The 21,300-nt window shown below is 42.3% G+C and overlaps 1 protein-coding gene across 2 annotated transcripts in view; it reads left to right on the forward strand.

The window, feature by feature from the left end:
• ABCA4 (ATP binding cassette subfamily A member 4) overlaps nucleotides 1-21,300 on the forward strand; it is a 125,686-nt gene that overhangs the window by 43,710 nt on the left and 60,676 nt on the right. For both annotated transcript variants that reach the window (XR_011565790.1, XM_070786074.1), the window contains exons 10-14: nucleotides 457-633; nucleotides 2,847-3,069; nucleotides 10,060-10,281; nucleotides 12,146-12,350; nucleotides 18,125-18,190. Coding sequence is in view for 1 of the 2 variants with exons in the window: in XM_070786074.1 (XP_070642175.1) it covers nucleotides 457-633; nucleotides 2,847-3,069; nucleotides 10,060-10,281; nucleotides 12,146-12,350; nucleotides 18,125-18,190 (893 nt within the window). In the remaining variant the exon portion in view is untranslated. The remainder of the gene's footprint in view (nucleotides 1-456; nucleotides 634-2,846; nucleotides 3,070-10,059; nucleotides 10,282-12,145; nucleotides 12,351-18,124; nucleotides 18,191-21,300) is intronic.

Below are 21,300 nucleotides of genomic sequence, written 5' to 3' on the forward strand. Positions count from 1 at the left end.
AATTCAGCTACATGTGTTTACTTCCTCACCTTAGCACTTGTCCTTGGCTGGCCTTCGAGCAATTTGGAGATGAAAATCTCTAGGTATTGGGTTATCTTCACAGAGATCCTGCAAATGAGGTTTCACCAGAGTCACTGAGAAATTACATTTGTTACAGAGTAAGGGATTGAAACTGGGCTCAGCCTATACATCAGTAAAAATTAAGTTAAAGGAAGTAAGATAATTTGTAAAGCTCAAAGTAGAGTCCTTGAATGAAAGCCATTACAAATCATGCTGAGGTTAATATTCATCACTGAGATTTAAACTTTGACCCAGAAAACAGAATCAGAGAGTGTGGAAAAGTTCAGGAGAGAGTTTCAGGAGAGTGAATGCCAAGTCCCCTCATGCTTATAACGAGTGAGTTGTCCTGTCCATTCCCATCCACATCCCTTGTCCCTGTCTCTGGTTTCTTCTCAGGTACTGGGATTCTGGCCCCAGAGCTGATCCTGTGGAAGACTTCCGATACATCTGGGGAGGGTTTGCCTATCTGCAGGACATGGTTGAACAGGGGATCACGAGGAGTCAGGCCCGGGAGGAGGTTCCGGTTGGAATCTATCTCCAGCAGATGCCTTACCCCTGCTTCGTGGATGACTCGTGAGTCGGAGGTCCCAGGCCCCCTCCAGGACAAGCTAATCAGGTTTCTGGGGTGGGATGAAGGGGAGGTGCTCCCCAGGCTTCAATCTCTTTGGAGAAAAATCTTTTTGGATCCTGGGGCCAGCTCGGGGAGAATAGAGCTCTGATTGAGGAACCTGCCCTGCCCCCTCAGCTGCAGGCAGGGCCAGATGGATAAGTAAAGTGGGAAAAAGGAGTTGGTAGAAAAGGGAAGGTGAAAATTAAAGCAGGGAAAGTGAGGCTGGGGGAGGGAACACAGGCTTTTAAAATTTCCACTATGTAATATGTTTGGTATGTGGAAGAGTTCAGGTCAGAGTGTTTGCCCAGTGATTGCCAAAACAGCAAAGTAGGATTCTGCATCACAAGTAGGTCCGGTTCCTAGGAGCCTTGGAATAATGCAGCTCCTTCCCTAATTAGCATTCCCATGATGTGTGCTTCATGAAAAGGTGGAGGGGTGTTGGATGAGCTTGGACCCCCTTTCCTGTCCACCCCCATCCCCAAGCCTGTACATTTGCTGCCCAGTAGCAAGACATGCTAGTATCCTACTGTTTTCTGAACATGCATTTGGGGGTGGAGCGGTAGAGGGAGGGACAAAGAGGAAGAAGGGGCTGGGAGGGCTCATTTACTGTGGTGGGTGGGGGCAGAAATGTCCCAGGACAGGAGCAGAGATCTGCAATTGGCTTAGGGATTCAACTCCTAGAAAAAAAAAAAACTGGCAAGTTCACCATAGTGTATATGTGGGTCTGTGGGGTTCAGGGAGGAGAGAAATGTGCACAGCCTGAAGAAAAGAAGAGTCAAATTGCCAGCTGGCCAGGTTGTATAAATAAAACCCCGTATGGGTGTAATACCTTAGTCCAATCAGTTCTTCTTGCTCAGCTCTGCAAAAGACTGAAAGAGATAACAGGGACTGTTCCACAGTCAGTTTAGGGTTGGATAATAGGCAGAGACGGGAAATGGAACCAGGAGCAAAAGCCCAGTTCCACTTTTATGATCAGAATAGAAGTGAGTGGCAGGTAGACAGTGAGGAGGCAGGAATTCTGGCCATTCAATGTGGGAGAGCCCTCTGGTGGCAGGTCCCAGAAGGGCGGGCTTTATGAATGTATGATTCTCTTCCTAGGGCCATCTTAGTGAAACTCTCCCACCCTCGAATTGGGCCCTTACTGTGTTACCCAGAAGTTTTCAATAGATAATAACCTCAAGGGCTTTACTATAAAGGTCAAGTGTAAGGAAAACATATGTAAAGTTCCCACTAGAGTAATTCCAGAATACCAAATTTGCCCTGCTTGCTGGAATGAATATCCATGAATGTACTCTGTGAGTATAGGCCGGTGGAATCAGTGACCATTGAATCACTGATTGATTTGTCAGTGGGTCAGTTGCCTTCTAAAAGTGCCACAGTGATTAGTTATTTTGTGCCTCTTCCTGTATAACTGAGGTTTGATCTTCAGGGTAGGTAGTGCTTCACTGGCTGACCCCTTGTGAGCTCAGTTAATGATCTCACCACAACCAGTTCCCTTGGTCCACCTTCTTGGACTTCAACATCAGTTAGCATGTATCTCTTCCAGTCACATCCTGTATTATCAGTCCTTTCCTGGGAGATCTTATAAGAAGCTATGTAACATATATAGTATGATTTAATTTACATGTTTTATGTACAGAGAGAACTCATCTGTACTAACCAAAAAGCTGAGATCTTATAACGAATGCTGTGTAATATACATAGTACAATTTTATTTATACATTTTACTCACAGAGTTTTCATCAGGGCTAACCAAAAGGCTACCAACTTGCTCTAAGGAAAAAAGTAATCCTTTGGGGCTACCCTAGTGGCTCAGACGGTAAAGAATCCACCTGCCAATGCAGGAGACCCAGATTCAATCCCTGGGTCGGGAAGATCCCCTGTAGGAAGAAATGGCAACCCACTCTAATATTCTTGCCTGGAAAACCCCATCAACAGAGGACCCTGGTGGGCTACAGTCCATGGGGTTGCAAAGAATCAGACACAACTGAACAACTAACATACTATTTGGGAGGAGGCAGAGTCCAATATATTAAAAGATTGAATGCCCCGTGGAGACTTTTCTGCCTTTTCCCTCCACCTGTGCTTCATTGTCAATTCATTACTTCATTACTCAAACATTTACTCCACCAGATTCAGGGCAATCTACTGTTCTGCTTCTCTCCTCTTGCTTTAGTTTTATGATCATCCTGAACCGCTGTTTCCCTATCTTCATGGTGCTGGCCTGGATCTACTCTGTCTCCATGACTGTAAAGAGCATTGTCTTGGAGAAGGAGTTGAGACTGAAGGAAACCTTGAAAAATCAGGGTGTCTCCAACAGGGTGATTTGGTGTACCTGGTTCCTGGACAGCTTCTCTATCATGTCGATGAGCATCTGCCTGCTGACAATATTCATCATGGTAAGCCAGATGGAGAAGGTCCAGAAAACCTCGAATAGTTTTGTTCCTCTTACTTCCCTTCCTGTTAATGAACTTGTACCTAGATTAGTCATCTCACCAACAATGATAGCATCACATGTAGCTGTCTTGCCATTTAGGCCAAGGTGGAAGACAGAGAGACAAATTCTTCTCCAAGGAGCCGCTGTATCCGAGCATCTTCCCTGTCCCCACTTCCTGCCTGGGTAGCCACAATCTATTAATAGATAGATTATTTAACCCCATTACATGAACTATCTGGAAAAGCTGCTGTTAGCAGATCCCAGACTCTGCTAACTGGGTGGTTGTATGTGCAAAGGGTTCTATCTTGTCAAATACAGAAGAAATGAATCTAAGGAGTGTTTTCTTGGGATTACTGTCCCAACCACTAGCTGGAGTGGGAATGTTGAGAGCCTTTTCAATATATTAGGAGAGGAGATCTGGACTGTTTATTAATAACCATCATGGTCACTCCATTCATTGCTTGACCAAAGAACGTTCTGATGCCTACAAAATCTTGGATAGAATTTGGAATCCATCCTTTCCAAGTGACAGATATTTAATCAGCGCAGACAGCATGCATAGGTCATTGTCCACAAATTTACAGCTCCCATGCAAGCTAAACTTATATATAAAACTTTATTTCATAATACCCTTTTGTGCTTCATGTTCAACTCCTCTACAATAGATGAACTTTTGTACTTATTAAATGATGGGACAGAAATGTAGGTAGTTTTTTACACTTATTTGTTGGGCTTTAGTATAAGGCTTAGACTTCAGGCTTTGCAAGCTTCTGATAACTTGTGCGTCTTTGGCATCATGCTATTAAGAGCTCCTTGCACTAAGCAATATGTGTGCTGATGCATAGGCTCTGGCTAAGTGTGTCCCTTGTTTTCCTGGACCATACCTGGTGGCTACTTGATCCAAGAATGTTCCATCACATATCTTGGCCGACCAACACATATCCAGTTAAACCAAATCCTGTCCCTTCTCTTTGCAGTAAAATGTACTAAGTCTGAATGGTTTTGGTGTAAGTGTTGCATTGAGAGTCAGTGAACAGTGGCCTTAGCCAAACCCTGGTCTAGAGCCCTATCAAAACCAATGCTGATTTTGAAGTCAGCCTGCTCAGTCTGACCAGACCCAGATGTAGCATTAAGTACTCAAAGGGCCCTGGAGTTCCACGGAGAGGAGGGGAGAAGCTGAGTAACTTGTCTTCCTCTAGGGATCTTTGTTCCTTCCCACCCTTCAGTCTACTCTTTTCCTCACTACTAAGACATTTAGTGTCCTCAGAATCAAAGGAGTCAAAATACATGAGCATCTGACTCATGCAAAATGCATAAACATGCATGACGCCTTGTAATGGCCCTGAGATGTGTTGCTGATAAGTGGCATTGAGAGTTGCCTCCCTGAGAATGGGCATTAGGACTTCAAAGCTTTTAGGATGTGAGGTAAAGAATGTTTATGAAGACTTTCTTGTACAAAGGGGTTTCTCCTTGTGGGAACCAGGACATTGTTCCAGTGATGGCGGAAACAGAGCTTTCCACAACAAAATAGGATTTTCCTTTGAATGACGTTCTCATCTTTCCCCTGTCCTTACTTCCCACCTCAACTATGCAGGAAAGAAGCTGGAAGCGGGGACAATGGAAGGGTTCCATTGTTACTCAAGCTATTAAAACAAAAAAGAAAAGTGGTCATAAGAAAAAGCCAAGGCCAACCACTTTCATCTCTGTCTTAAGCCAATGAGAAATTATATAGCCTAGAAGTTTGTAGGACCTTACTTTGATTTGAGATAAGAAATTGATTTCATTCTTTTGAGATTAACAACCATCTTAAAGGTCTTCCAGCCAAAAGCCATGTGCTCAGTCTGGGACTTGCTTTTATTGAGTTGCATGGCATTAAGGATAAGGAGTGAGATTTCCAGGGTAATGTGGAGAGCTCTTTGATACAAAATGAGGCTTCTGAGTCTTAATCATGATTTTATTTAGATTTCCTCAAAGTTTGCTTTTAGTTAAAAGCATGGCTCTTTTCCACATCCTTTGCCATTTGTTTTATTCCATTATTCAATCTGTTCTGTCAGTGCCCAGCAGGCACGACAGCATGAAGGAAGAAGAAATGGTAGCAGCAGGAGGTAAGTGGCACATTTTCTTTATATTCAAATCTTACATGCCCATTACAGATATTGCTCTAGAGGAGAAAATGGCAACCCACTCTGTTATTCTTGCCTTGAAAATTCCATGAAAAAAAAAAAAAGAAAGAAAATTCCATTGACAGAGGAGCTGGTGGACCATGGGGTCACAAGGAGTTGGACACGACTGAGCACACACATCAGTTTCAGTTCAGTTCAGTCGCTCAGTTGTGTCTGACTCTTTGCAACCCCGTGAACCACAGCATGCCAAGCCTCCCTGTCCATCACCAACTCCTGGAGTTTACCAGACTCATGTCCATTGAGTCAGTGATGCCATCCAGCCATCTCATCCTCTGTCGTCCCGTTCTCCTCCTGCCTTCGATCAGGGTCTTTTCAAATGAGTCAGCTCTTCACATCAGGTGGCCAAAGTACTGGAGTTTCAGCTTCAACATCAGTCCTTCCAATGAACACCCAGGTCTGATCTCATTTAGGATGGACTGGTTGTATCTCCTTGCAGTTCAAGGGACTCTCAAGAGTCTTCTCCAACACCACAGTTCAAAAGCATCAATTCTTCTGCACTCAGTTTTCTTTACAGTCCAGCTCTCACATCCAAACATGACTACTGGAAAAACCATAGCCTTGACTAGACGGAACTTTGTTGACAAAATAATGTCTCTGCTTTTTAATATGCTGTCTAGGTTGGTCATAACTTTCCTTCCAAGGAGTAAGTGTCTTTTAATTTCATGGCCACAATCACCATCTGCAGTGATTTTGGAGCCCCCCAAAATAAGATCAGCCACTGTTTCCACTGATTCCCCATCTATTTGCCATGAAGTGATGGGACCGGATGCCATGATCTTAGTTTTCTGAATGTTGAGCTTAAGCCAACTTTTTCACTCTCCACTTTCACTTCATCAAGAGGCTCTTTAGTTCTTGTTCACTTTCTGCCATAAAGGTGGTGTCATCTGCATATCTGAGGTTATTGATATTTCTCCCAGCAATCTTGATTCTAGCTTGTGCTTCTTCCAGCCCAGTGTTTCTCATGATGTCTTCTGCATAGAAGTTAAATAAGCAGGGTGACAACATACAGCCTTGATGTGTTCCTTTTCCTATTTGGAACCAGTCAGTTGTTCCACGTCCAGTTCTAACTGTTGCTTTCTGACCCGCATACAGGTTTTTCAAAGGCAGGTCAGGTGGTCTGGTATTCCCATCTCTTTCAGAATTTTCCACAGTTTATTGTGATCCACACAGTCAAAGGCTTTGGCATAGTCAATAAAGCAGAAATAGATGTTTTTCTGGAACTCTCTTGCTTTTTCCATGATCCAGCAAATGTTGGCAATTTGATCTCTGGTTCCTCTGCATTTTCTAAAACCAGCTTGAACCTCTGGAAGTTCACAGTTTACGTATTGCTGAAGCCTGGTTTGGAGAATTTTGAGCATTACTTTTCTAGCATGTGAGATGAGTGCAATTGTGTGGTAGTTTGAGCATTCTTTGGCATTGCCTTTCTTTGGGATTGGAATGAAAACTGACCTTTTCCAGTCCTGTGGCCACTGCTAAGTTTTCCTAATTTGCTGATATATTGAGTGCAGCACTTTCACAGCATCATCATTTAGGATTTGAAATAGTTCAACTGGAATTCCATTACCTCCACTAGCTTTGTTTGTAGTGATGTTTCCTAAGGTCCACTTGACTTCACAGTCCAGGATGTCTGGCTCTAGGTCAGTGATCACACCATCGTAATTATCTGTGTCATGAAGATCTTTTTTGTATAGTTCTTCTGTGTATTCTTGCCACCTCTTCTTAATATCTTCTGTTTCTGTTAGTTCCATACCATTTCTGTCCTTTATCGAGCCCATCTTTGCATGAAATGTTCCCTGGGTATCTCTAATTTTCTTGAAGAGATCTCTAGTCTTTCCTATTCTATTGTTTTCCTCTATTTCTTTGCATTGATCGCTGAGGAAGGCTTTCTTATCTCTTCTTGCTATTCTTTGGAACTCTGCCATTCAGATGCTTATATCTTTCCTTTTCTCCTTTGCTTTTCACTTCTCTTCTTTTCACAGCTATTTGTAAGGCATCCTCAGACAGCCATTTTGCTTTTTTGTATTTCTTTTCCATGGGGATGGTCTTGATCCCTGTCTCTTGTACAATGTCACGAACCTCCATCCATAGTTCATCAGGCACTCTGTCTATCTAGTCCCTTAAATCTATTTCTCACTTTCACTGTATAATCATAAGAGATTTGATTTAGGTCATACCTGAATGGTCTAGTGGTTTTCCCCACTTTCTTCAATTTCAGTCTGAATTTGGCAATAAGGAGTTCATGATCTGAGCCACAGTCAGCTCCCGGTCTTGTTTTTGCTCAACTGTATAGAGCTTCTCCATCTTTGGCTGCAAAGAATATAATCAATCTGATTTTGGTATTGACCGTCTGGTGATGTCCCTGTGTCGAGTCTTCTCTTGTGTTGTTGGAAGAGGGTGTTTGCTATGACCAGTGCGTTCGCTTGGCAAAACTCTATTAGCCTTTGCTTGCTTCATTCTGTACTCCAAGGCCAAATTTGCCTGTTACCCCAGGTATTTCTTGACTTTCTACTTTTGCATTCCAGTCCCCTATAATGAAAAGGACATCTTTTTTGGGTGTTAGTTCTAGAAGGTCTTGTTCTTCATAGAACTGTTCTACTTCAGCTTCTTCAGTGTTACTGGTCGGGGGACTTGGATTACCGTGATATTGAATGATTTGCCTTGGAAACAAACAGAGATTATTCTGTCATTTTTGAGATTGCATCCAAGTACTGCATTTCAGACTCTTTTGTTGACTATGATGGCTACTCCATTTCTTCTAAGGGATTCCTGCCCACAGTAGAAGATATAATGGTCATCTGAGTTAAATTCACCCATTCCAGTCCATTTTAGTTTGCTGATTCCTAGAATGTCAACATTCACTCTTGCCATTTCCTGTTTGACCACTTCCAATTTGCCTTGATTCATGGACCTAACATTCCAGGTTCCTATGCAGTATTGCTCTTCAGAGCATCGGACTTTGCTTCTATCATCAGTCCCATCCACAACCGGGTGTTGTTTTTGCTTTGGCTCCATCCCTTCATTCTTTCTGGAGTTATTTCTCCACTGATCTCCAGTAGCACCTACTGACCTGGGGAGTTCATCTTTCAGTGTCCTTTCTTTTTGCCTTTTCATACTGTTCATGGGGTTCTCAAGGCAAGAATACTGAAGTGGTTTGCCATTTCCTTCTCCAGTGGACCACATTCTGTCAGTACACACATACACACTCACATACACACACACACACACAGATTGCTAATTGGTTTCTCCTCTCTACTTAGAGAAACCCAGTGCTTTAGGGTACCACCACCAAATAATCAGAACCAATTCAAGAGGTAAAGCAATTTGTACCTTTATGTTCCCAAGAAAAGAACAGGATGATCTATACATATTTGGAGTTATGTGCAAAGTGTAAAAATCCTCATAGGAGGCCTATCGCAAAAGAGAAACAAGTAGACTTGATCAATTTTAACATCTCAATTTATCTGCTAATGTAATTGGATAGTAGCTCACTCATTAAAAATAGCTAGTTTGGTTCTATTTTCTACATAGCCAGTGACTGACCCATTAGTTCACATGAAAGGTACTGAATATTGTCCACAGATTCTGTGAAATGTATTTCTATAATATCATGTGCTGCAAGGATTAATCCACTTTCAAGTGATGTGGATTAACTACAGACATTTTCACCAATGTGAGAGGCAAATCTCAGAATATAAGTATAAATGATTAAGTCAACAGACCAGGTGGTGGTGATTTAGTCTCTAAGTCATGTCCAACTCTTGCGACCCCATGGACTATAGCCTGCCAGGTTCCTCTGTCCACGGGATTTTTCAGGAAAGGATACTGGAGTGGATTGCCATTTCCCAGAACCAAAGCAAAATGTTAAAGCTTGTTGGGTGGTCTCCCACCTCCCTCTTTTGTTCCTCATAAATTCAGTATATCACAGGAACTATTGATGCTCCAAGACCCCCTTTGCAGATCTTCCTCCCTGCTCGAGGCTCCTTCCTCCACACTTTCCTCTTCCCAAGGATTTCATTACTGAACCATAACAATTACTCAGTACTGTTGGGTAGCTCAATATGTTACCCTCCTAGGAGAAAATGACATAATTAGAATTAAAGGACCTCAACATATTGAGTTGGAGAAGGCAATGGCACCCCACTCCAGCACTCTTGCCTGGAAAATCCCATGGATGGAGGAGCCTGGTAGGGTGCAGTCCATGGGGTCGCTAAGAGTCGGGCACGACTGAGCAACTTCACTTTCACTTTTCACTTTCATGCATTGGAGAAGGAAATGGCAACCCACTCCAGTGTTCTTGCTTGGAGAATCCCAGGGACGGGGGAGCCTGGTGGGCTGCCGTCTATGGGGTCGCACAGAGTCGGACACGACTGAAGTGACTTAGCAGCAGCAGCAGCAACATGTTGAGTATTAAGTGTGGAAAATTAGACACTAACAGGGCTTCCCTGGTAGCTCAGACGGTAAAGAATCTGCCTGAGATGCAGAAAACTGGGGTTCGATCCCTGGATCGGGAAGATCCCCTGGAGAAGGGAATGGCTACCCACTCCATTATTTCTTGTCTGGAGAATTCCATGGACAGAGGGGTGTGGTGGGCTACAGTCCATGGTATCACAAAGAGTCAGATACAACTGAGCGGCTAACACACACTGGGCTCATGGGAAAGATCCCTTTGGGGCGGAGGGCTTCTGAACACATAGAGATCACTTCCTAAAGGGGTGGGGCTCCTGGATGTGGATAGAAATTACTGACTCAAGTGGCCACTTTGGTTTCAGCATGGAAGGATCCTGCATTACAGCAATCCGTTCGTCCTCTTCCTGTTCCTGTTGGCTTTCTCCATTGCTACAATCATGCAGTGCTTCCTGCTCAGCACCTTCTTCTCCAGGGCCAGTCTGGCAGCAGCCTGCAGTGGTGTCATCTACTTCACCCTCTACCTGCCACACATTCTCTGCTTCGCTTGGCAGGACCGAATTACAGCCGACATGAAGATGGCTGTGGTAAGGGACCCTGGGCTTACACCTAGAATACGATGCATTCCACTTGCAGGGTATGTAGCAGTCTGAGAGGACTGGCTCGCCCTTTAGGGGGTCCACTTTGCCTTTGGCAGAAATGGACATAAGGTTTAAAGGCACAGGTACAAAAGTGGGAGTAGTCTTCATCTTGAGCAACCTAACAGTTCCTCTTCACCACATCTGCTTGATAAGTCTGCCCTGGGAAGTAATCGAAAATCAGTTCAGCTCATGGGTCCCTTTGTGTATCCATAAGAGGAGAACAATGGGGCCCATTTCACTCAGTTCTTTTTTTTTCCCTAACATCTGAGAAAATTCATAAGGGAGGGAGCTTCTCCTTTACTAATCTGCCCAGAAAGATGTTTCCATAAATTAAAAGTTTTTGTTTATCTGTAAAAGAATTTGAATCAGAGTAGCTCTAATGTGTCTTTGTCATGTTCTACCAGGGCACTCAGACAGGGGTGCACAAACGAGCCAGTTGGGCCCTCTTCCCAGGAGAGGTCTTCAGAAATTGACTCTGGATTGCCTGAAAGACCTCTTCACAATGCCCAAACAACATGGTTTTATTTTTTTTTTCTCTAATTGTTTTCAAATAATCTATGTCCACTCTGTCATTAAACAGACTAAATAGCTTCTAAGCCCTGTAGGATGCAAATTTCTTTGTCCTCCAAAATCTCCCTGTGCACGGTTCTTTGTACAATGCAGTTGAGAAAGGACTGTCACCTGCATCTCACTGGGGAAAATTTAAGTTGAACTTGTTCTCAAGACTCAAGCGTATTTGGCTCAAGTGCTGCCAGGGCATCTGCCTTTTATTTCTCATGTTAAATAAGAATTAATTACTGTTGTTTATGGCACCTAATTTTCTAATGTTATCACAATGGGCAAGAAATTCTTATGACTCTGGCTGTTGGCAGAGCTGGGCTATCTTGGTATCTAGACAGTTGGCACTTAGAAGCCACAACTAGTTCTTTGCATGTGTGGATCTACCAGGAAGCTATAGTTCTGGCTGCTCTGTGGACCAGGGCTGGGCTGAGATTTTTTTTAATGGTTTTTGTGAAGATATAGCTAGGGAATCCCTTCCTTCTGCAGAGAGATGCTCTGAACCCCATCCTATGTCCTGCAAACTAGAGGTAGGCCTCCCAGCAGAGCAAGTGGGAATAGCTCATCCCTCTGTATGTGTGTATGTGCTTTCTGCCATGCCAGGGAGCAACTGTGGGGATATGGCTGGGGGACTTCCTCTTTAGACTTTCTGCATACCACTTACTCAGTTACTTGTGCTCTTCAAGGAGATTCTAAGAAAAAGATTTTCCCTAGTCTGGAAATGAGAAAAGGTGATAGTCATTATAAGCTGAGGATTTTTGGCTTAACATTGCTCAGGAGGTCATGAGACAATATCCTGTCTAGCCTTCTAGTCTGCTCTAAAACACTGATGAGTTTATGGACAGTTCTATTGGGATTCTCACAAAGCAGTTCCAGTTAGCTTCTTTGTTGTACCAAAACCTGTGAGATTTTGTAGAAGAGGCAGGTAGAGGCAGGGAGAGGTAGGAAGACAAGCTTGAGGACCTTTGGTCCCTCGCTGTGCTGTGCTGTGCTGTCTCCCCTAGTGTACCACTGTGATCCACTGGACAGGTGAAAGGTGCCAAGTAGGTATTGGGCAGGGGTCCCTGAGGCCTGAGAAGTATTCCCAGAACTCTCTTCCGGTGGGAAGACTGCCTCAACCCCTCCCTGGGGTGGTCTTAGACCGGAATACATTGTAGACCCTCCATCGGCCTTCCTCCATACCTTGTGGGTTCTGTTGGGTTGGGTTAAAGATCCTCTGCTCATCTTTTATGCCTTCTTTGCCCCACTGCAGAGCCTGCTGTCTCCTGTGGCATTTGGGTTTGGCACTGAGTACCTGGCCCGTTTTGAAGAGCAAGGTGTGGGGCTGCAGTGGAGCAATATTGGGAACAGTCCCATGGAAGGGGATGAATTCAGTTTTCTGATGTCCATGAAGATGATGCTCCTTGATGCTGCTCTGTATGGCTTGCTTGCCTGGTATCTTGACCAGGTGTTCCCAGGTAAGGGTCCTCCTCCATAGGGTAAAGGTAATTATGTTCTTTAGTTCCTCTGCCTTTTCACTCTAGTTTAAATCTTAATCAAATATCCCATGCTTTTGGATTGGAAGAATTAATATTGTTCAAATAGCCATACTTCCCAAAACAATCTACAGATTTAATGTGATCCCTATTGAATTACTCCAGTATTCTGGCCTGGAGAATTCCATGGACTGAATAGTCCATGGGGTCGCAAATAGTCACACATGACTGAGTGACTTTCACTTACTCACTCACTATCAAATTACTCAAGATATTTTTCACAGAACTAGGACAAATAATCCTAAAATTTATATGGAACCATGAAAGACCCAAAATTGCCAAAGTAATCCTGAGGGAAAAGAACAAAGCTGGAAGCATAACCTCCCAGACTTCAGACAATACTACAAAACTATAGGAATCAAAACAGCATGGTATTGGAGCAAAAACAGACAAATGGATCAATGAAACAGAATAGAGAGCCCATAAGTAAATCCACACAACTACACCCAATTAATCTTTGATAAAGGAGGTAAGGATATACAATAGAGAAAATACAGTCTCTTTAGCAAGTCCATTCTGAAGGAGATCAGCCCTGGAATTTCTTTGGAAGGAATGATGCTAAAGCAGAATCTCCAGTACTTTGGCCACTTCATGCAAAGTTGACTCATTGGAAAAGACTCTGATGCTGGGAGGGACTGAGGGCAGGAAGAGAAGGGGACAACAGAGGATGAGGTGGCTGGATGGCATCACTGACTCGATGGACGTGAGTTTGAGTGAACTCCGGGAGTTGGTGATGGACAGGGAGGCCTGGCATGCTGTGATTCATGGGGTCACAAAGAGTCGGACACGACTGAGCGACTGAACAGATTGACTAGCAAGTGGTGTTGGGAAAGCTGGACAGCTACATGTAAATCAATGAAATTAGAACACACCCTCACACTGTACACAAAAATAAACTCAAAATGGTTTAAAGACTTAAAATATAAGACGTGATACCATAAAATCCTAGAAAGGGATATAGGCAAAACACTCTTGAACATAAATTATAGGAATGTTTTCCCAGGTCAGTCTCCCAAGGCAAAAGAAATAAAAGCAAGAATAAACAAATGGAACATAATCAAACTTCTTGGATTTTGCATAGCAAAAAAGGCATAAAGCAAAAAGACAGTCTATGGACTGGAAGAAAATGATTGCAAATGATGCATTAGACAAGGGATTAATTTCCAAAACATACGAACAGCTTACACAACTAAACGGCAAAAACAAACAAACAAATCTAAAAATGGGCAGAAGACATTTATTCAAAGAAGAATAGATATTTATTCAAAGAAGACATACAGATGATCAATGAGCTCATGAAAAGATGCTCAACACTGCTAATTATTAAAGAAATGCAAATCAAAAATATAGTGAGGTACTAGTCAGAATTCAAAAGCCGAGACATTACTTTGCCAACAAAGGTCTGTCTAGTCAAGGCTATGGTTTTTCCAGTGGTCATGTATGGATGTGAAAGTTGGACTGTGAAGAAAGCTGAGCGCCAAAGAATTGATGCTTTTGAACTGTGGCGTTGGAGAAGACTCTTGAGAGTCCCTTGGACTGCAAGAAGACCCAACCAGTCCATTCTAAAGGAGATCAGTCCTGGGTGTTCTTTGGAAGGACTGATGCTAAAGCTGAAACTCCAATACTTTGGCCACCTGATGCGAACAGTTGACTCATTGGAAAAGACTCTGATGCTGGGAGGGATTGGGGGCAGGAGGAGAAGGGGACGACAGAGGATGAGATGGCTGGATGGCATCACTGACTCGATGGACATGGGTTTGGGTGAACTCCGGGAGTTGGTGATGGACAGGGAGACCTGGCGTGCTGCGATTCATGGGGTTGCAAAGAGTCGGACACGACTGAGTAACTGAACTGAATTGAGTCAGAATGGCCATTATTAATAAGTCTACAAATAACAAATGCTGGAGAGGGTGTGGAGAAAAGGGAACCCTCCTATACTATGGGTGGAAATGTAAATTGATACAGCCACTATGGAAGGTAGTCTGGAGGTTCCTTAAAAAACTAAAAATAGAGCTGCCATATAATTCATCAATCCCATTCCTGGGCATATAGCCAGAGAAAACTGTAATTTGAAAAGATACATGCACCCGAATAGTCAAAGCAGAAGTATTTATAATAGCCAAGGAATAGAAGCAAACTATATGTCCATTGACAGAGGAATGGATAAAGAATATATATACAATGGAATACTACTCAGCCATAAAAAGAATGAAATAATGCCATTTGCAGTGATGTGGGTGGACCTAGATATTGTCAAACTGAGTGAAGTAAGTCAGATACAGAAAGACAAATATCACATGATATCACTTGTATGTGGAATGTAAAAACATGGTGCAAATGTTTTGTTATTTACAAAAGAGAAATAGACTCACAGACATAGAAACTTATAGGGACTTTCCTGATGATCCAGGAACTAAGAATTTGCACTCCCAGTGCAGGGGGCCTGGGTTCAATCCCTGGTCCAGGAACCAGATCCCACACTCCACAACTAAAAAACTGGATCCTGCATCCCACGTGTTACAGTGAAGACTGAATATCCTGCATGCCACAACTAAGACCTAGAGCAGCAAAATAAATAAATAAAAATAAGTAAATATTTTTAAAAAGAAGAAAAAAAGAAAATGAACCTATACTTACTAAAGGTGATAGCAGAGTTGGGGGATAAATCAGGAGTTTGTGATTAACATGTACACAATACTATATATAATGTAGATAAACAACAGAGACCTGCTGTACAGGGAATTATATTCAATATCTTATAACAACCTATAATGGGAAAGAAATATAGGAAAGAAATTAAAAAAGGAGTATAAATATAGGTATGGTGTACAGCAAAGTGATTCTACCAAAACCAACACAACATTTTGTATCAACTATACTTCAATTTTTTTCAAAATCTTATTCTTTCTGAAGTCTTTCAGCTTGAACTCTCAGAACCCATATTTAAATCTTAAATCCAGGAACCAAAAATCCATCAGTGAATGCTTGACTCACCTTTAGAAACAGATTCCGAATATGATCTCTTGTCACCACCTCTACACAACCTTCTCAGTCCAAGCCTCCTCCTTCCATCATCATCTCTTACCAGTCTGTTTTCCACACTGTGTTCAGGGAGATCCTTTCAGAATCTAGGTCGGGTGGTGTCAATCCTCTGTTCAAATTCTTCAGAAGATGTCAGGGTAAGAAGATGCTGAATTCACCTTCCCTCATAGAGAACCGAGTCTTCAGCTTCATATGCCACCATTTCCTCTTTTAAAAAAACCTAAAGTCTGGCTGAGTGATAACTACACATCAGGCAAAGCAGGTAGGGGAGTTTAAGACACAGTTTCACCATAATCCCCACCCTTGGCACAGTGATCCATAACCAGGAGGGATCTCAGAACCCAACACCCATTTGCTAATTGTATTCATCATAATATTGGAAGTCCTAGCCACAGCAATCAGACAAGAAAAAGAAATTAAAGACATCCAAATCAGAAAAGAGGTACATTTATACATAGTAACATTTGTAGATGACATTATTTTATGTATAGAAAACTCTAAGTTAAAGTGAAGCCTCTCAGTCGTGTCCAACTCTTTGTGACCCGTGGACTGTAGCCCACCAAGCTCCTCCATCCATGGGATTCTCCAGGCAAGAACACTGGAGTGGGTTGCCATTTCCTTCTCCAGAGAAGTTTTTAGAAAACTCTAAAGTTTATAAAACTCTAAAGACTCCATCAAAAAAAAAAAAACTGATAGAACTAATTTTAAAATTTAGTAAAATTGCAGGATACAAATTACATACACAAAAATCTCTGAGCACCGAAGAACTGATGCTTTTGAACTGTGGTGTTGGAAAAGACTCTCAAGAGTCCCTTGGACTGCAAGGAGATCAAACCAGTCCATCCTAAAGGAAATCAGTCCTGAATATTCATTAGAAGGGCTGATGCTTAAGCTGAAGCTTCAATACTTTGGCCACCTGATGCAAAGAACTGATTCATTCATTGGAAAAGACCATGATGCTGGTAAAGACTGGAGGCAGGAGGAGAAGGGGACGACAGAGGATGAGATGGTTGTATGGTACCACTGACTCAATGGACATGAGTTTGAGCAAGCTCTGGGAGTTGGTGATGGACAGGGAAGCCTGGTGTGCTGCAGTCCATGGGGTCAGAAAGAGCTGGACATGACTGAGCAACTGAACTGAACTGATGAATAACAAGGGCACTTCTATCATTCAGGAAACTCCAGAGGTTTTAAGAGCTCTGTACCAGGAACTGTGGACAAAGATCAATTATTATTTTGTATTCTACACACACCTCAATATATCTCTTTTGGGGGAAGAGAGAGTCAAGGGATATAATTCAACCTTATAACAGTGAATTCAAAGAAATATACTTGACTTTCTCAGCCTCCATTTTTTCCATCTCACTGGGCCATTAGAGAGAGGTATAATAAGTGAAAATTAATTAGATTGAAAATATAATTTGTGCATATTTCAAGAGCTTTCTTTTAGCCAAGATAAAGCTTTAATATGATCAACCACTATGTACTAAGCAGCACTAATGTATTAGACTCAGTAGCACAGGTACTCAGGGAAGAAAAAGTGAAAAAAACTGACCCAAGCCTGTCCTTCAGGGATTACAGTCTAGCATTGGCCATAAGGCACAGGGTAACTATTAAATAAGCAAAGATAATATTCTCACAAAATCAACATTTATAGGCAGCAAGCTAGGAGAACTGGACTAGAAACTTGGTAGTTGATTCTTTGAAACTCAAGTGGATCCAGTAGGATGGTATGGTTAAGATTAGTGGTGTTGGGCTTCCTTGGTGGCTCAATGATGAAGAATCCACCTGCCAATGTAGGAGACGTGGGTTTGATCCCTAGTCCAGGAAGATCCCACATACCATACAGCAACTAAACCCATGTGCCAAAACTATTGAGCCTTTGCTCTAGAGCCTGGGAACTGAAATTACTGAGCCCACACACTGCAACTACTGAAGGCTGTGTGCTCTGGAGCCTGTGTTTTGCAACAAGAGAAGCCACCGCAATGAGAAGCCCATGCACCACACTAGAGGGTAACCCCCACTCACTGCAACTAGAGAAAAGCCCCTGCAGCAGTAAAGAACCAGCACAGCCAAAAATAATTAATTAATTTTTTAAAAAAAGATCAGTGGTATTAGAACCAGACTACCAATGTTGGAATTCTTACACCTCTATTAAATTAGCTGTGACATTGGGCAGAAGCTTCAAATTCAGTGTGCCATAATTTCTTTATCCACAAGAATAGTAATACTACCTATCCCTTTGTGTTATTTTGGGGATTAAATTATTTAGCACATTGAAGGGGCTCACAGTTATGTTTGACACAGAAAGAACATTCAACAAATGTTAGTGGTTATCATCACTATTATTATCTGGTAACTGTTGAAAAGAGCATGCTTAAATTCTTTAATTAAATGGTTTCTTGGAAAACTACTGTTAGTTAAGATCATCAGTCTTGGTGTTGCTGATTTCACCCCCGAAACATGACCTTTTGAATTGAAGCATATTAGAAGTAGTCTTAGAGGAACCATATGGATAGCTATGTAATGCTTATGAACTATAAATATATATAGTTACAACCTGAGGTTCAGGTAGATAAATTCTAGATCTTATAGAACTATGGTAAGATTGAACTACTGAGACTTTTTCCCTTTATTTGCCTATCTATCTTTAGGGGACTATGGAACCCCACTTCCTTGGTACTTCCTTCTACAAGAGTCTTACTGGCTAGGTGGTGAAGGTGAGTTGTTTAAATTTTTTTTTAATTAAGAAAGAAAAACAAATGTTTGAAATTAACTCCTTTGTCTTTATATTGGATATGTGTGCATTGTAGAGGTGGTTCTTACATGAAGTGTGAGATTCCTGATTAGTTAGCTGTCTGCTAGGGGCTCTGTTCCTTAGTGCATCATCACGGCCTCTGGGAGCCCCTGTTTTGTGAGTGACTGGACCAGGGTGATGGCTGAGCATTGATAAGCCCTTGCATCCTGGTTGTGCCCAGTGGATTAAAGTGCACGCTTAAAAGAAAGCCAGACCACTTGAGGGTGCAAACGAGGTTTGCAACTTCTCAATTTAAAGCAAACAGATCTATAGAATCTGGAAAAGAGAGTTGTGGTATATATACAAAGTGTATATATTACTCAGCTATTAAAAAGAACACATTTGAGTCATTTCTAATGAGGTGGATGAAACAGGAGCCTATATACAGAGTGAAGTAAGTCAGAAAGAAAAACACCAATACAGTATATTAACACATATATATGGAATTTAGAAAGATGATAATGATGACCTTATGTACAAGACAGCAAAAGAGACATAAAGAACAGACTTTTGGACTCTGTGGGAGAAGGCAAGGGGGGGGGGAATTATTTGAGAGAATAGCAGTGAAACATGTATATTACCATATGTCAAATAGATGACCAGTTCAAGTTCAATGCATGAAACAGGGCACTCAAAGCCGGTACACTGGGACAACCCAGAGGGATGAGATGGGGAGGGAGGTGGGAGGGGGGTTCAGGACCAGGGGACAATGTGCACCCGTGGCTGATTCAGATCGATGTGTGGCAAAAAACCGCCACAATATTGTAAAGTAATTAACCTCCAATTAAAATAATTAATTAAATAATAAAGCAGACAGATCTAGAGAATCACAGAGAAATCCATCTTCTGCTGTGTCTCTTCGTGTGGTTTTTTAGTCCTCTCCACTTTTTCAAATATAAATACATTTATTTTCCCAAAGCAATAAGTTTATTTTCCTGGCATCCAGAGGCTGGGGCAGACTCCCAGATTCCCTTAGCGCTGGTCTTTCTTGTGACTGGAAAAGAGGGTTAAAAGGACATTTGCCCAGAATGCATCATAAGTAAAATTTACCTTTTTTCCTGAACAGGACAGAAGCCAAGGGAGAGTTCTAGAAGTGGGGGGTGGAGAGGGGAGCTGTGTACTATAGACTCCTGTGAGGGATGAGGAGATAGAGAAATTCCAGAGCTGAGAGCTGGAGGCGCCCCTGGAGCTAGGAGTCTCTGGAAGCAAAGGAGATGCTTTCCAATCTGCTTGTTCCTTACCTACTTGCCCTTTACTTTGTATTATTGGGCCTGGGCCAGGATTTAGCCTTTAAGCACTAAGATAAATGTTTGTTTTCTCTAGGGGATTAGTCTAGGACCTTTAAAAGGTTTGCAGTGGGGGTTGCCTTTTTTTTTAATGATTCAAACAACATTTCAACAGCTCAGTGTTTTGTGGGGTTTTTTCCCCATTATGTTGCCTTGTCTGTCTTTCTTGTCTATCTAGTAAACTTTTAAACTTCTACTATAATAAACTTATAACCTATCATAAATGGGAATTTTCAACACAGAAGTCTGTTCCATATGTTTCTAATTTCAGTGAGTATCACGACTTTGTGGGCTTGTTTTTCCCTCTATAATCTCAACAGATATGCTGCCTCTAAAAAGAAAAATTTTAAGACAAATGTGCTCCTTCAAAAATGAGTCACATGTATTTTTGCCAACAGAAGCTAAATATTTTTCACCTGTCTCACAAGCTAGACTGAAATAGATTCCTAAATTTCTCTAAAATTAGAAAAGAGCTGAGTTTTTCCACCTAATCTGCTCCTTTCATAGATGAAGACATGGAGCCCAAGAGACATCTAATGTCTAACCCAGTTCCTGTTGGCCATTTTGGACTAAATCTGGAATTGGGACATGTATTTCCTGGCAAGGAACTCACTCCAGTGACTAGGAGAATATTTCCTCCTGCTATTTTATTATTATACATTTAATGCAGTATGATGGCTAGTAAAGTGATCAAAGGGATTGTGGGCAATAGATTTAAAAGTCCTTCAGGAAACAGCAGTGCCAGCGGGGGCCGGTCCCTGAGCAGGGCCCAGTACGCATCACCCACCACACAGCCTGCGGTCTACAGACAGCAGTGTGGGCGGAGAGGCCTCGGCCGACTGCAGCATTAGGACACCAGCCTGCTCGCGGATGTGCACCTGTAGCCAGGGCCTTTAGATGCTTGGCGACGACGGTTTCCTCCCGCCTCTGCTTTCTTCTCTAGCTGGCTTGTGTTTCTGCTTCTCTTCCCCTTTCAGGGTGTTGTGATGTCCTTTTTTTTCAGGAAATGAATTTATTTTTTGTGTTGGAGAATAGTTGCTCTACAGTGTTGTGTTAGTTTCTAAGTGCAGCAAAGCAAGTCAGCCACATGTGTGTATATGTATCCCCTCTTCCTTGGATTTCCTTCCCGTTTAGATTACCACAGAGCACTGAGTAGAGTTCCCTGTGCTGTATAATGTGTTCTCATTAGTTATCTATTTTGTCCTTTGAAACCAAAGGTGAAGTTTACAAAAAGCGCCTCTGTGAGGGCTAGGGGTATGGGTGTTGTGAGTGTCAGGGTGTGTGTGAGTGTGAGAACATGTGCGTGAGTGTTTACACCACAATTTGTGTAAGCCTGTCCAGTAGCCAGGCTCACCTCTGGTGTTAATCCCCAAATACTTGAATGCCCATGAAAGTATTGACAGATTTCTCAGGTAAACAATGTCTCAGTCTGCCTGCCCATCATATCAGCTTGAATGGACTTTTACTGGAGATTCACCATGACTTTGACGTGTTTTGGATTGGAGTGAAAAGTACCATTAGTGAGCTGAAAAAAAAATTAACCCATTTAAAAGTCAATCCTGGTTTTAATTTTTTTTTAAATCACAATTTCTGGCACTGTGGGCTCCACCTGAGGATAAGTGAAACTTCTAGTACAAAATTCCCTCTGTGCTCACCAACAGCTGCCAAATCAGACCTCTGGGAAGCACCCCCTCTCCCCAGACCCTGTGGGAACTTCACAGCCCCACAGGTCAGAGGCTGGCAGGGC

The sequence above is a fragment of the Bos indicus genome, chromosome 3 (genome assembly GCF_029378745.1).
Source record: "Bos indicus isolate NIAB-ARS_2022 breed Sahiwal x Tharparkar chromosome 3, NIAB-ARS_B.indTharparkar_mat_pri_1.0, whole genome shotgun sequence".
NCBI lineage: Eukaryota > Metazoa > Chordata > Mammalia > Artiodactyla > Bovidae > Bos > Bos indicus.